The sequence below is a fragment of the Echiichthys vipera genome (assembly GCF_963691815.1).
Source record: "Echiichthys vipera genome assembly, chromosome: 17".
Taxonomy (NCBI): domain Eukaryota; kingdom Metazoa; phylum Chordata; class Actinopteri; order Perciformes; family Trachinidae; genus Echiichthys; species Echiichthys vipera.
Window position 1 is genome coordinate 8,391,909 of NC_139842.1, and position 15,509 is coordinate 8,407,417.

General features: G+C 40.5%; 1 protein-coding gene across 1 annotated transcript in view; it reads right to left on the reverse strand.

Moving 5' to 3' along the window:
- cacna1ha (calcium channel, voltage-dependent, T type, alpha 1H subunit a) overlaps positions 1-15,509 on the reverse strand; it is a gene marked incomplete at both ends in the record, with an annotated part of 120,797 nt that overhangs the window by 14,530 nt on the left and 90,758 nt on the right. The window contains 12 exons of the mRNA XM_083930962.1: positions 190-260; positions 554-687; positions 969-1,078; positions 1,684-1,835; positions 5,718-5,931; positions 7,127-7,216; positions 7,988-8,113; positions 8,726-8,852; positions 9,949-10,133; positions 10,230-10,298; positions 11,085-11,208; positions 11,460-11,563. Of these exons, the coding sequence (XP_083787088.1) occupies positions 190-260; positions 554-687; positions 969-1,078; positions 1,684-1,835; positions 5,718-5,931; positions 7,127-7,216; positions 7,988-8,113; positions 8,726-8,852; positions 9,949-10,133; positions 10,230-10,298; positions 11,085-11,208; positions 11,460-11,563 (1,506 nt within the window). The remainder of the gene's footprint in view (positions 1-189; positions 261-553; positions 688-968; positions 1,079-1,683; positions 1,836-5,717; positions 5,932-7,126; positions 7,217-7,987; positions 8,114-8,725; positions 8,853-9,948; positions 10,134-10,229; positions 10,299-11,084; positions 11,209-11,459; positions 11,564-15,509) is intronic.

Genomic DNA, 15,509 nt, shown 5'->3' on the forward strand with positions numbered 1-15,509 from the left:
ATGAGACATTTTCGGGTCAGAAAATGACTTAAGTTAAATATTCATCAGCAAGCATAAATCTTTCAGCGAGTTCTCTATTCCTAACAAAAAACCTTCATATTTACACTATATTTATAAAAATAAATCATGAATAAACCAAAAAACTAAAACACTCTTTTGAGTTAGGGACCCCGCAGAGTTGATGTTTACCTGGGGCAGCGCTTGCATGACGGTATCCAGCAAAGATCGCATCCCCGTGGCCATCTTTAGAAGTTTTAGCACTGCAGAGAGACACAGGAGCAGTCTTAAGCACAAATGTCATGGCACAATACTAGTACAGCAGGGAGGCACTTAGATTTATACAGTGTTTATTTCTAGAAGCCAGGAGGCACCTGTGACAATACATATTACATTTAACGCTGAATTTACAAGAATATACAATAAAAATGTGGTGTTACAAAGTGTTTCACTACATCATTAATGCTTATGTTGAGTGTCTGTAATGATGACTCTAATTGAATACAAGATAAATAGGTTTGTGTGTGTGAGTGTGAGTGTGTGTGTGAGTTTCTACCTCGTGCTATCCGGAGTACTCTCATGATTCTGATGATGGTGGGATTAATGGGCAGCGCTGCGTTCATTTTCAGCTCCTCCAGGGTGATGCCCATGATGGACAGCGCCACAATTGCTATATCCAGCTGATTCCACCTTAACACACACATATACATGAGTAGGTTGTTTAGATTAACGGGTAGACCACCCACTAATCTCTACGGCAGGGGGAACACTCAAGTTTACGTCTGATACATCTCGGCCAAAACCCAGGCAAATAAATATTCCCACCAACCAATCCCTTGAACTCAGAGTAATGAGAACAAGGAGCCATTAATGTACTCATGGAGCAGGACTTATTATTTCACACCACATCCTGTAGATCGTAATTAGGATATTATGAATACCAAGTATACTTTTTTACAGCATTGGGTTACCTGTCTTTGAAGAACCTGTGTATGCCGAATGCTGCAAGTTTGAGCAGGGTCTCGACGACGAAGATGCAGGTAAACACGTAGTTACAGTACTTCAGAACTTCTTCTAGATACTGAACACAGACACACACAAGCATACACAGGCACAGAATTATTTTATAACATCTCTCACGGACTATATGCATTTTCGTTTTCTGTGGCAATTCTCAATAATAGGTTCTCGTTTATACTTATCGTGTTCTGGCAGATTTTTGGAAGCTTCATTGCTGCTTGAAATCATTCAAATTCAAGTGTATTTGTATAACAAAGTCAATTCCAATGAGACTATAGAGAAGACTGTGGCACCGTTCAAAAAATACCTCATCAACTTTTGCTTGAGAGAATAAACATGATGTCTTTTTCAGAGTGATGACAATCTCAGTTTATGACTACGGAGTGTTTTTTTCTGACCGCGAATGTTAAAATGACGCTGGGTCAACACCTTAAGGTTATTTTTGCGATCACAGTCACTTGCCAACATACTTGCACTGGCCGCTTTGCACAGGAATACAAAACACTGCAGATTTATAGCATGCTGTCACACAGCTAAAGCTAGACAACACTTCAATTATAACAATACAATTACATTTATCTGGCACGTTTACCTTCAGGTACCTATAATGTGTGAGTGTGTGCGTGTGTGTGTGTGTGCGTGTGCGTGTGTGTGCAGAAACATTACCTGTGGCTGATTGTAGTGCTCGATGCTCATGGTGAAGACGTTGATGCAGATGATGAAGGTGATGAAGAGGTCCAGGTAGTGGCTGGTACACAGTGTGTGGATGGATAGACGCAGGGGAGAGTAGTCCGCATAATAAGGCCTCTGCTTGGCCTCTGGAGCACACAAACACGCACATATACAAAATAAATAAATGCAAAGGCGACACAAGGAGAGACAAATATCAAGAAGCAGACAGACAGAAAGAGCAACTGTGCTCTGAAATTCAAATACCAACTGTCCAGCTGTGTACACAGGAAGGTGCAGCGGCTAAGGAAGGGGAGCCACCACTACTCTTTTTGCTCAGGCTGTAAAAGCACCCATATTATACTTTATACTTTTATTCAAGGAAGGTACATTTGTATGGAAAGCCAACCAGTTCAAATATATGTGAATTCTAACATGTAAACAACAACACGAATATGAATACAGGTACAAGGTTGACGGTGCGTTAACAACACGTAGACAACATGTTAACAGCAGGTCAACGCGTCAATTTTTCACGCATTGATAACGTCTCATTAACGTGTTGTTAACATGTTAGAATTCATATGTATTTGAACCGGGTGGCCTTCCATACCCTTGTTGCTTAATGGCATTGCAGTATTTTAGCCATCACATCACATGCTAAACGCTGGCATCTCAGGTATTTCTCTATTGTTACACTTCTCATTGTGGTGGTGGTGGTGCTTTTTCCATTATTACCCCTGCTCCTCACAGTCTGTGCACACCACTGCCTGTATGGTATGTTCAAAAAAAGAGAGGACATGAGAGTCACAGCTAGGCTATATTATTAATTTAATCATTTGCAAAAAAGTATTTAATTGACAGGATCAACTAAGTACATTTTATTAGCTCAAATGATGAATTTTTGTATACATATTACAGCTCCATGCCTGACACAAGGCATTTTTGCTAGTTTAAGTGATGATCCTATTAGTCTTTGGTAAAAAAATAAATAAAAAAAAGACCCCTGACCTACTCATGTACTCGAGTAATAAAGTAGCAAACAGGCGTAAAGAGTGCTGCGGGAATGAGTCCTTAACCCAAAAATTAGTTAGCATTTTTTGTGGTTTCCTCATCGTGAAGTCGATTTAGTCGAAGCTAAAGAGATTTTCACATTTTGTTCATTTTAGTCAGTAAATCCCCTACTTGTGATTTTTGAAGCTTTTATGTGTCTTTAAAAAGGCAACTGCTAACAAGTTGCTAAATGAGACTAAATGTCATCACGGCAAACAGGAAATGCTGCTGTGCATGTCCTGACTTGGAGTGGTTCTTGCTCCGATCTACACTTTTTCGGTCGTCTTTGAAAGAAATATGTGAGACTGTCCATCGACACAGTCGTGGTCACTAGCTTGATCAGGTCATGTTAAGAGGAAAGGCTTAGAAGTTGGAATCTTTGTGGTGATGGTGAAGTCACGCGACTGTGGTGTAGTTTTTTTTTTTTTTAACCTCTTTTTTTTTTTATTTACGCTTCAAAAATCATAAAGTGGTGTTCATTTATGAAGATAACAAATATATTTGAAATTTGCCACAGATCTTATTGTCTGCAATAATCCAAAATCCAACTTGCTTTTTTCAAGGGAACCAGGGCGATGCTAACTTCCGGGCTGGTCTACAGAAATGCATCATCCCTGCAGCACTCAATTTCTGAAAATTTAAGAGAGCTCCTTTAACGGGAGCATTATTGGAAGATACATTGCCTTTCTAATAATTATATTCATGTCAGTGCAGAGAGGTCTTGCTTTTTACTCTCACCTAAATGGGAAGTCTCCATTAAACCCCACACTGCACACTTTACCTTCTGATAGATGTCTTGCTTGTTCTTAGAAGGGAGCAGTGAGATGCATTACAGCCTTTGAATAATAAATAGAGTTTAAGAGTAGCTGTCATCATGGAGTAAGCTCAGAGGTGGACAAAACTGAGTAAAAGATGATGGCCATTAGGATTAGCACCCAATATTCTTTATAAACTAAATATGGCTAGACACTTAAGTGGATTTTACAATTCATATTACTTAGTGTGCATAGAGGGCATTGAAAACATTAGAGACACAATACAAGAACTTAACCAAAGGGATGTGTTGGGGATGGACAGACTTACGTTATAAATGGACAATCCTTACGTTATAAATGGATAAATAAATGGACAACAGGTACCCATATATATATATATGGGTACCTATTGTCCATTTACAATGTATTAAACCTTTTTTCTTTGTTATCTCATTATTGTTGACATGTTTCAACCTGTCGTGTTATTATGCGGGTCATGTGATTGCCTCCTATTGGCTGTTGCTGCTTTATACGGATGGCCATACCCATGTTGTCTGTTTGTCATGAGCCCGAAAAAATGTTTGATTGATTTAGCCACAAAGCCTTTTTTTTTAAACTCCACATTTCTTTCTTATGTCAACATAAAACAATGTTTTAATAGACTGTATACTCACATGTCCATATATTAGAATCGATGTTCGTATTAGTACACCATGTCTACTCCATGCTTTTCATGCCTTTGATGTAATGTAAATGGTTGAGAGGGGCTGAGCAGGGTACGTTCAACAACACAATTAGTAAGCACTCTTTGAATAAATACCAATCTATTTATTGTGCTTAACAAATTAGAGTCTACTAACCAATAAAAAAAAATGTAGAACATGACTGTGGTGTTGAATATACACTGGAGCCACCCTTCTCTTTGATGACATCACTAAAGTGATTTGTTGTTTTACCCCACAGGAAAAATCTCAATCGTCTAAAACTTCTTTTTTTTTGCCTCTTCTTGATTGATGACTGGACTGATTGCATGTCCAAACACTGGGGTTAGTTTCTGTGAGATATCTGATTATATTACAATTGCCCTGACCTTAAGCAGGTTTAGACCAGTGAGACAATACAAGATTAAAAGAGCGGCGCTCTGCTCACACCATATACTGCCCTCTAGTGTAATTCTGTGATGGATGTATTGAGTAGTATTGAGTAGCACTAGGATTTAGTGCTGTAGCCAAATTGTGGTGCTCTTTTGATATTCCAGCCAATACAAACCAAGTGTCTTTTCTTCAGCTAAAAATATGACAACAATAAAAGAGCAAGTCCTCACAACATACTAATTTGTATTGTGAGCATTTGGACTCTTTCGTGCAGGTGGTGTGTTTCTGCATCCATTTCTACAAGCTGTAACTAACAATCTTCCGTATCGAACAAACGTATCTCCTTACAGCTCTATTACCCCAGTTATTTACAGGTACAGTATAGCAGCCAAAAGGTCTGCTATGTTTCTGAGTCTGCCAGTCAAAGCATATTCACAGGAAATGTCCTTCTTCTACCCGTGTCGAGAGACGCCGCAGGTTGTGCATGCACCCAGATGAAGGGCAGGAGCGTTGATGTTTCACTGATCAAAATTTTGCTAGCAAAATTTCTTGATACACATGGAGGAAATCAGCAAGGGCTTCACATGCAGAAGGTGCTGTAGAAAGTTACTTCATAGAATAAAAATGTCAACTTATTACAGGTATTAATCAATCTCATTATGAATCAAGAATGGTATTAACACAGGATTTGGTTTTAGGGGATTTAATTTGAGCATTTTAGAAAATCAACAGAGACTAGTGAATCCTGTATTGTTGCTATTGTCATTTTTGACACACAAGTGGTGGTAGTTTGTTTACTAGAGTGAGCATACAAATATTTAAATCAATGAATACAAATGTACAGTTGAGAGGTGGGTTAGGTTGGCCCGGTTTCCAAAGTTTAGCATGCAGTGTTTGAGGAAGGTGGGTGGGGGGCTGCAGTCATGCAGTTGCATGCATCAGACTGGCGTAGCCCACGCCTTCTGTCAGTGATTAATCACTGTTTTGCGTGAACTAGCCAGTATTTCAAACTCTCCCTTTTTTATATTAAAGTCTGATTACATGTCCCTGTTTCCTATCACTGTCATTCTCTTTCTCTTTTTTTTCAGGCTCTGAAAGCAGGCAGTGCTCAGAAAAATAGACTACCGACCAGCCCCTCCATTCTCCTTACTCCTGCGCTTTTTCTCTATCATTTTGAGCCTCTTCTCCTCCCGTAAGCGAGCCTCCTCCTCTTCCTGGTCCTGCCTGCACTTGTGGAAGTTCTCCACTACGACACCGACGAACATGTTGAGGACGAAGAAGCTGACGATGAGTAGGAAAGAGATGAAGTAAAGCAGCATCCAGGGGTTGTGGTTCCTTACAGGCTGAGAAGAAAAGAGGAGAGCGGAGAAAAGAAGATTGAGCTTATCAATGGTTTGTGTGTATCACTTAGTAGAGACCAAGCGGCAAAAGGCTTAACGTTTTGCATAATGAAGGATTTTGAGTGACATGAGGGTGCAGACACAGGAGACTGAACGCTTCATTTGGCCCGCCTCAGCTCCACCCATGCTCCACCTCTCTTATTTTTTTAGATTGTCCGGGAGTTAGATGACTTCAGGCACGGCAAAGATGGCGACGGCTGAAGCCAGTGGTAGCTGCCCACTTTAAACTATGTAACACTTTGAAATAGTAGAGACATAGAAAAGCCTGTGCTTATTTTATTGCGTTTTGTTCTTTGTGATTTTGACCCGATTTGAGCAGGTAGGTGACATAAATCCCAAATGCCACAGAACCAGTGCAAAGCCTCAAAGTATGTTATTACATACAGAAAGTAAAACAATGTGAATTCTGAACTGAAAATTATTGGGTAACCTTGAGTAAACTTTCCAGAATTCAAAAGGATAATTTCACTGTTGGCGTAGCAGTTTCAAGGGGGAAAAAAATCCTAGTTTTATTGTGTTGCTGCAAATATGACTCCACTTTTCCAGCACCCCAGGCAGCCCTGGATCTGAGAACAGCCTCATGAACTGAAGCTTTGAAGTCCCTGCTTTAAACTCACCTTCTTGAGCCTTGCTTTTGCTCAGACTTTGCCACTTTTATTTAAATTAGCTTTTTTTTTTTTAAATTAAATGGATCCCATGCGTTTTAACAATATACTCCAAACTGCATTTAGGCTGTCTTCAGGGCACATATTTGCACAACTTGTTGTTCAAATATATTATGAAGCCTATTTACAGTACAGTTATATTAACGATGATGCTGTGATATTTAATTTTATATTTTTTTATATAACTGTATATAAGTGTGCACTTAGCTGAGAGTAGGCTTTACGATAAAATAACCAGTATGAATTGCAGTTGTTACAAAGTAATTTATGGTCCCCTATATTACTTTGTAAAGTGACATATAATGTGTATAATGTCCGAGGAGAGAGGAGTGTCAGTGTAGTTCCTAAATATGGAGTAAAATGGGTTTCAATACACACAGGACTGGATCAGGCTTCATGTAGCTGAAACCGAACCATCAACATATTTGACACCAGTTCTGTTGAATGGCTTTGCACATTCCTCGCATCATTACCTGTTGGTCCACTCCCACTGCATCCAGCCCGTCGTACATGATGTTGACCCAGCCATCCTTACAGGACAGCACAAACAAAGACATCAGAGCCTGGGTAGGAAATACGGGGAGAAATTAGTCAAAACACAGGTATTCCTCTGGTCCAAGTATTATCACACCTAGAGACTTATATACAGTGCATTTAGAACAATTTAACCTTAAATAAGGCAAGGTAGACATACATTCCATATTTAAAATGTTCTAAATATAAATTAATATAAAATAATATTGTAAATCAATTAAAAGAATCACATTTATAAAGTGAGTTATTTAAACCTCCATCTGCAAGTATCTAGTGTTAGAATGTAAGATAAGTGAAGACAGGAAGAATATAGAGACCATCTTGCTACGGGATTACATCAGCCGTGATGGCAAATCGGGCCAGGGGCGTAAAGTCGGGACGGCCAATGTCCTCTTCCCTACTTCCTACCCCCCTACTCCTAGTACCCTGGTTCCAACCACACCCATCTTCTAACCTGCCCTTCATTTTGATCTCAGCTACACACCTATGAAGTCTGTTTGGTGTGTATACAACTACCTTGTGTGCCCTTGAATTGCCAAATCCCCTCAGGGACAAATAAAGTTTCTTGAATTGAATATATTCTTGCACGCCTGTCGCAGTATGAAGAGCCTAAGACAGCACTAATACATGTACGACGATCAAACTACTGTACGTGCACTGTAGGTTGCAATAAAAAAAGTTATATTTTATAAGTATGTTTAAGCTAGTTCATTTGTTATCATTGTAATACCTATCTTCTTCTGTACCTCCCTATTTCCCCCTCTTTCTCCCTTTCTCACCCTCAGTCCATTAATCCATACCTGAACCAGGTTGTCAAAGTTGTACTTCCTTCGTATCCAGCGGTAGTTGGCCTGTAGACAATCAGATTTGTTGGTGACGTTTTTCGTGTCCAGACCTTCGCAGTGGAAGAACTTCCCTTTGAACAGCTAGCGAGCAAGATATAGAGAGGAAGGGAGTGTGAGAGAGAGAGAGAGAGAGAGAGAGACAGAGAGAGAGAGAGGGAGAGAGAGAGAGAGAGAGAGAGAGAGAGAGAGAGAGAGAGAGAGAGAGAGAGAGAGAGAGAGAGAGAGAGAGAGAGAGAGAGAGAGTGGTCTGCAGGGCTATTTGGCTGTCATTTACACATCTCAATTGCTTATGGCTTTTTAAACATCCAACTATTCATGCAAGCAATCAAAGGACGTTTCATAGAGCACATTCTTATCAGAGTGCCCAGGGCTAAAATTTGGTCTGGGAGTCATGTTGTTCCTTTTCACACTTAACATTATTGTCTTCTTTCACATCTCACACTCTTAAGGAACAATTGATCGTTTGGTAGTCAAGACACTTCCAACCCCCCCAAGCTAAGATCATATATGCAGCCGCTCTGACATTTAAACTACAGATGATGATGGGTTTCGTCCTCAAGCTTAGAAAACCATAATGACAAAGCAGAATCATCAGTGCAGCGTGTGGATTGGACCCCTACCTAGCTCAGGAAATTGTGACTTGTTTAAGGCAACTAGTTTGTGTGTGTGTTACTGTGTGTGAATGTAAAGTACCTGCACTCCCAAGATGCCAAAGACAATGAAGAAGGCGCAGCAGATCAGGACAATGTTCCCGATGGGTCTGAGAGAGGTGATCAGCGTCTCCACAACCAACTTTAGTCCCGGGGCCCGGCTGATCACCCTGGAAACAAAAAAAGAAGAGAGACATACAGATGTTTGTTAGTACCAGCACTACCGGTGTACAGTATGAACGGTATAGACAGTATGACGTCAGGAATTTGCGCTACAGTATGGATTTTGACTCTACCGTGTAACCGGCAGAGCAGCTCAGGCGTAATGACACAACTCATGCAGGCAAAACAAAAATGGATCCGGCCTGCAAGGAAATATCCACTGTCCCTTTGAGTAGAAGCCTATTTGAAAAAATGGCCACAGCGTTATGCTCGCTCCCACCATATGGACTTTGTGTGGTTCTGCATGGCTCCTCTCCGTGCCTGTTGTTGTTCTTGCTATCGTTTAATTCTGCTTAAATCATTTGTTAAATCACCACCTAAATGTTTCTTTCTACTTTGAAAAAACTAAAGGTTGACACAGAAAACCGGCAAGTCAACAGCGAATGGACAGAGAAGTATTTCTTTATAACTGTCACTTGTGAAGCCTGTGTATTACTAGTAACTTAAGTTATCAGATCAATCTAGTGCAGTAAAACCTAGAATATTTCCCACTGAATCGTAGTCGAGTAGAAGCATGGAGTAGCATGAAAAGAAAATACTCAAACAAAAAACAAAAACCACAAGCTTGTACGTTAGTACAGTAATTGTACAGTAATTCAGAAGCAGAAGAACGTTTAAAGATACATTTATACACCGTGATATAATACCGTACCGTCTATGCTTCAAATTATATTGTAAATCTTAGACCATACCATATAACCCTAACCAGCACATATAGTCCAATACCTACAGACACCAGTACAAGTGATAGACATATGAAATAAGGAGGGATGCTTACTGTATGTGTGGTGTTACATATCGATATATCCACATAAATCAACACACAAACACACGCAAGCACACAGGCACGCACGCACGCACGCACGCACGCACGCACGCACGCACGCACGCACACACACACACACACACACACACACACACACACACACACACACACACACACACACACACACACACACACACACACACACACACACACACACACACACACACACACACACACACACACACACACACACACACACACACACACAAACTGTGTACCTCAGTGGGCGTAATGTTCGTAGCAGGCGCAGAACTCTGAGGATGCCCAGGATCCTGTTTCCGCCAGTATACGCCAGAGACACCAGAATGTCAACTAGAGACACAAACACCAACAAACCATCCAGGACGTTCCAGCTGGACTGGAGGTAAGTCTGCTTCCCAAAGCAGAAACCAAGAGCTACAACCTAGAGAAAGTATTATGGAATTATTAAAACATCTCTTAAGATTTAAATTAGATCAAATAACTAGGGAGTTATTGATGCAGAATTTAATTTGTTTACCTTAATGGCCATCTCTGCCAGGAAGATCACGGTAAAAACATAGTTGGACACACTCAGAAACACTCGCTCCTAAAGACGAAGAGAGTGAGTTGAATATAAACTCATATAAAGTCAATGTCAAGGATTACACATTTGGTATGCACAGCAGCACCTGTTCTCTTTGAATGGAGCAAGTCTCAGCTGTAGTTTTATACATTTAACCTGTTACTTTAAGAAAGTGATGTATTGTGGGTAGTATTTTTTATCTTGATGTTGCTCAGCTAGTGAGTTTCTATCTATGTGTCAACAGTATCTCTACTGTAGTAAATTATCCCCAAAAGCCCCCAGTCAGGTTAATGTAGAGGAAGTTTATATTAGCTCATGTTACACGTTTTAGCACTGTGTAACCAATGAAAATCAGAGTAATCTTTCTATCAATATTTATGCAAAATGACTCTAATCTCTTAGGTGGCCAAAACATGCAGTTTCACATGTTAGAAAATGATGAGCCCAAAAACATGAGCAGTTATTCAGTTGAAGGCTCTGGAAAAACCAATAACAGTAGCTACTATGTAATCACATATTTTTTCATGTGTGCTGTATTACATTCCACTGTAAATAACTAAATGTAAGACATGTCAGTAAAGCATGGACTTTTAAACAAACAAATACAGTGTAGATAGTTGCATTCAAAACTAAGAAAAGTCTATCAGATCGGAAAGACAGATGACTGAAAAGCATGTAGAAACCAGAGGAAGTGAGGATTGGTATGTATTTGTGTGTGTGTGTGTGTGTGTGTGTGTGTGTGTGTGTGTGTGTGTGTGCGTGCGTGCATGCGTGCGTGCGTGCGTGCGTGTGTGTGTGTGTGTGTGTTACCTTGCTGTGATGCAGTATACCAGGTCTTTCCAGAGCGATGGTGATGCAGTTGAGGAAGATGAAAACCAGAACCACGTGGTCGAACAGTTTGTGAGAGATCACACTTTGGCACCACCCACGTAATCTAAACACACACACACACAAACACACACACACACAGACACAGCCATCTATAAAATGTCTTTGGTCGGTTAAATCTATCGACTAAACAATTAGCAGCGAGAAAGCAGTAGAACAGAAGAAAAATGAGCGGGGGAATCGAGATAATTAAATAAAGCAATGAGAAGCAAAGAAGAGGGAAGAGGAAACTGGGAGAAAGAAAGCCAACTAGAAATAAAGCATATTGATGATTTGCATTGTGTATGAGAGACTCACATGCTCTCTGGGGAGAACAAATACAGCGTCCAGTCTTCGTGCTCTTTGCACCAGCGGGGCTTCATGTCACGGAGCTCTTTTCTGATCCAGCACCAGAAAGAACTCTGCAGAGGTGAGATGAGATAATGTCAACATTATCCCCAACCACAACAATTAACACTTTCTTTGCAATTTATCAATATGTGACATTATCACCATTGTTATTGTCAGCTGTGAAATCCTTACTTCTATCACACACCAAAGCACCACAATCATTATCATCAAATTCGTACTGTTGCTTTTGACTGAGATTGCTTTGGGGATAACGATGACCTGGACAAATGAGAATATTCACAGATTACAGATTGCAGAAACCACCTACGGTTTAGTCGTAGATGCAAACAACAAAGGCTTACACCAACTTGCCTATGCTTGAATTCCCTTATAAGAGGGCATAGAGTGGAGAAAAGGCTCAAAACCAGCTTCTCAGTGAGCGGATAAGACAGGTCAATTTCACTATTGACGGGCTTAAAGAGAAAGCGGACCTCTCACTACGGAAACTGACATCAATCTTACCTGTTTCTATCATGGAGAAAGTTGTGGATTTCACCCAGAAAGCCCAACTATCTCAACACAACAAGAGCAAAGAAAGACAAACAAAGAAATTTCACAATTTACAATCCCGGAATATTGGCAAAAACACAGAAATACTCACTTGGAGGCACAAAACTGACACTCCAGCACAGAAAGAAACATAACAGATTGGTCAAGAATTTGTCGGACAGAGATCTTACCCAGCCAGAGAAGGAGGTCTTAGCCAGGGGCTTAAACTTTGCCATGACACCAAAAGAGGTACCCATAGTGGAGTTGATTACAGCTACAGAATCTGCTATAAAAAAAACAACCTTAGTGGAACTGAGGCTGAACAGCTAAGGTTAAAAGTGTCCGCAGCTTTGTCCCAAGCTAAGGTCCCTCCATCCAACCTCACCATTGAGGAGAGAAAACCAGTAACAGCACTGAACAAAGACCACAACATCACAATTCTCCCAGCAGACAAAGGTAGATGCACAGTTGTTCTCAATACTCTGAAACGAGACCCTACCAGCGGTTACAAAAAGAAGGTTATAGTGTCTACAGCAAATACAAAAATAAGGGGTCATTGACAATTCACAATATTACAGGCTCTATCCCCAGGACTCAACCCCTGCTTATATTGTCTCCTGAAAATCCATAAAGAAGGGCCCCGCTCAGGCCCACTGTCAGCAGCATAAACTCGGTCACTTATAACATTGCCAAGCACTTTGCCAATATTGTGGCACACCACATCCAAAACTCCGTGGACTTAAAAATGGACCCAGATGAAACCATGGTAAACTACAACGTGACTTCCTGGTTTACTGGTATTCCAAGCATTGAAGCTTTGGCCACAGTAAGAGAGCGGCTCACACAGGACAACTCCTTACACAACCAAACAAATCTCAAACCAGACCACATTTGCCAACTTCTGGATTTGTGCCTGAACAACACATATTTACAGTTTCATGGCATTTTGTACAGACAAAAACACGACTGTGCCATGGCTTCACCAGTATCACCTATTGTGGCAAATCTATACATGGAGGAGGTAGAGGACAAGGCTTTGAACTCCTTCAAAGGAGTAACCGCGAGCCATTGGTTCAGATATGTGGATGACACATGGGTTAAAATCAAATCCAAAGAACATTTAAACTCTGTGGACAGAAACATCAAGTTCACGAGAGAAGAAGTCAAGGACAATCGTTTGCCTTTCTTAGACTGTGAAGTCCATATGGAGAATGACAGGGTTATACAGAAAACCCACTCACTCAGATCAGTATCTACTGTTTGACTCCCACCACCCCCTGGAACACAAGCTTGGAGTTATCCGAACACTGCAACATGGAGCTGATAACGTACCCACCAGCTCACAGGCCCAAGGGGAAGAACGCATTCACCTGAGAGGCGCCCTCACAACTTGTGGTTACCCCAGCTGGACCTTTGTGAAAACGGCAGCTGCTTCCAGAAAGAAAACCAAAGTGGTTGAAAAAGAAAAAGAAAACAAGAGAAACAACATAGTCATTCCGTATGTGGCTGGGGTATCAGAGAAACTCAGGAGGATCTTCAACAAACACTGCATCCCTGTGTATTTCAAACCCAGTAACACACTCAGACAGAGACTAGTACATCCCAAGGACAGAACACCACACACACACAAAAGTAATTTTGTTTATGCTGTCCAATGCAACGAGGAATGCAAAGATCTCTACATTGGAGAAACAAAACAACCACTGCATAAACGCATGGAGCTAACTCCTCAGGCCTGGACTCTGCTGTCCACTTACATCTCAAGGAGAAAGCCCACACCTTTGATGACAACAATGTCCACATCCTGGACAGAGAGGACAGATGGTTTGAACGAGGAGTAAAAGAAGCCACCTATGCAAAAGTAGAGAAACCATCGCTAAACAGAGGAGGAGGTCTGAGACACCACTAATCTCCAATTTACAATGCAGCTCTTTCATCCCTTCCCAGGAGATTCAACAATCTAACCTCAAAGAACAACTGTTCACAAATGGCCTCCTGTGACTCCAACGGCTGTCATTAAGCAAGCTCATGTTTCACTTTCTTTGGCACTCACGCCTGGCCCCTCTCCCATTCAGACTGATTTCCAGCCAACCAGGCCCTGAGCGGACCAATCACAATAATTTATCTATACGAGTCAGGTTTAAGAAGATGACTGAGGGAGGTCCAACGAGCGCACTGCACCAGTCTCACGAAACTCAAAATCATACTGTCAAACTAGGCAATGCTGATGAAATATGAATCAATATTCTGTTACTGTATAGTCTATTTCTGTTGGAAAAATTTAGAACACTATACCACTATAATGTGTGAGCTCTGGTTGCATACATTGTTTTGTGTTCCACTGTGAGAAGGGAGACTTTTCTCACAGTGCATGCTGAGCCAGCGAGACTGCAGATTGTTGGGAAACCCAGAGATAACGTATTGTGTTTTCTAAATATATCACCATGACAACCGTTATTGTTCAACTGCATGTTAGATGATGATGTTGAAGTGTACTGTGTTCTCTTCTTGTACAAGAATAAATGTAATTGTATTAAAACTTAGGAATTATTCCCAACTGGTCCTTGTGTTAAAAGTTTTCCTTACAATTTCTCAACTCAAATTTATTCAGAAATACATTTTTTGGTTATGGTTAGCTGTAATTTGAGAAAGTTTGTGACCTAAACGTTATTTTTTTCCTGCTTGAAAACAGACAAAGCCCCAACTTACATGTGTTGCTCAGCACTACCTCACACATGTTGTTGCTCTGATTCATCACTTTTCAGGCAATTGTACCTAATTCACATACATATCTCTTGGTGATATTCACATTTTCAGTATGTCTTTTCCATGCATCTGCAGCCACAAAACTCAAAATGTGGTTCCAAATGATAAATATAACTGATAGTATTTTATATGTACTCATTAAAAACTTGTTTAAGAACTTTACATCCTGGATATTACCAACACAGTATTAAACCATCGGCTGGAGAGTGAAGAGAAAGTGTGTTTCCCTATGGAGGAACTTCTACTGAAAAAAGAAGAAATACTGTATTAATGTTATTTAAACGCATGTTAAATTTAAAGTTATATAACAGAGAATGTGTTTGACAGCATCAATAGCTGTACAACACTATGAGGAATAGTCCCAGTTAACAATTCCACCATAAAAAGCATTAAAAAGCGTAGTTTAATTTGAGTTTCCACAGTGATTTTAGGCCTTCCACACTTAAAGCTATGGGGGCATAATAAACAAGTGTTTTCTTGCATAAGTGGATGGATATAACTCGACCATGACTCCTAACTTAGCTACAGTAGTACATAAGCTCAATAGAAACTCATTAAAGTTTATAATAAAACAGAGAGAAGAAAGCTTAGGTGCACAGCTTCTGTACTTTGTAATTAAAAACAGCCCAAAGTTAGGCCTCTCAGTTTATGTGGCAGATTGCCACTTGTGTGAGTGTGTGTGCATCTGGGTGTGCCCGTCTG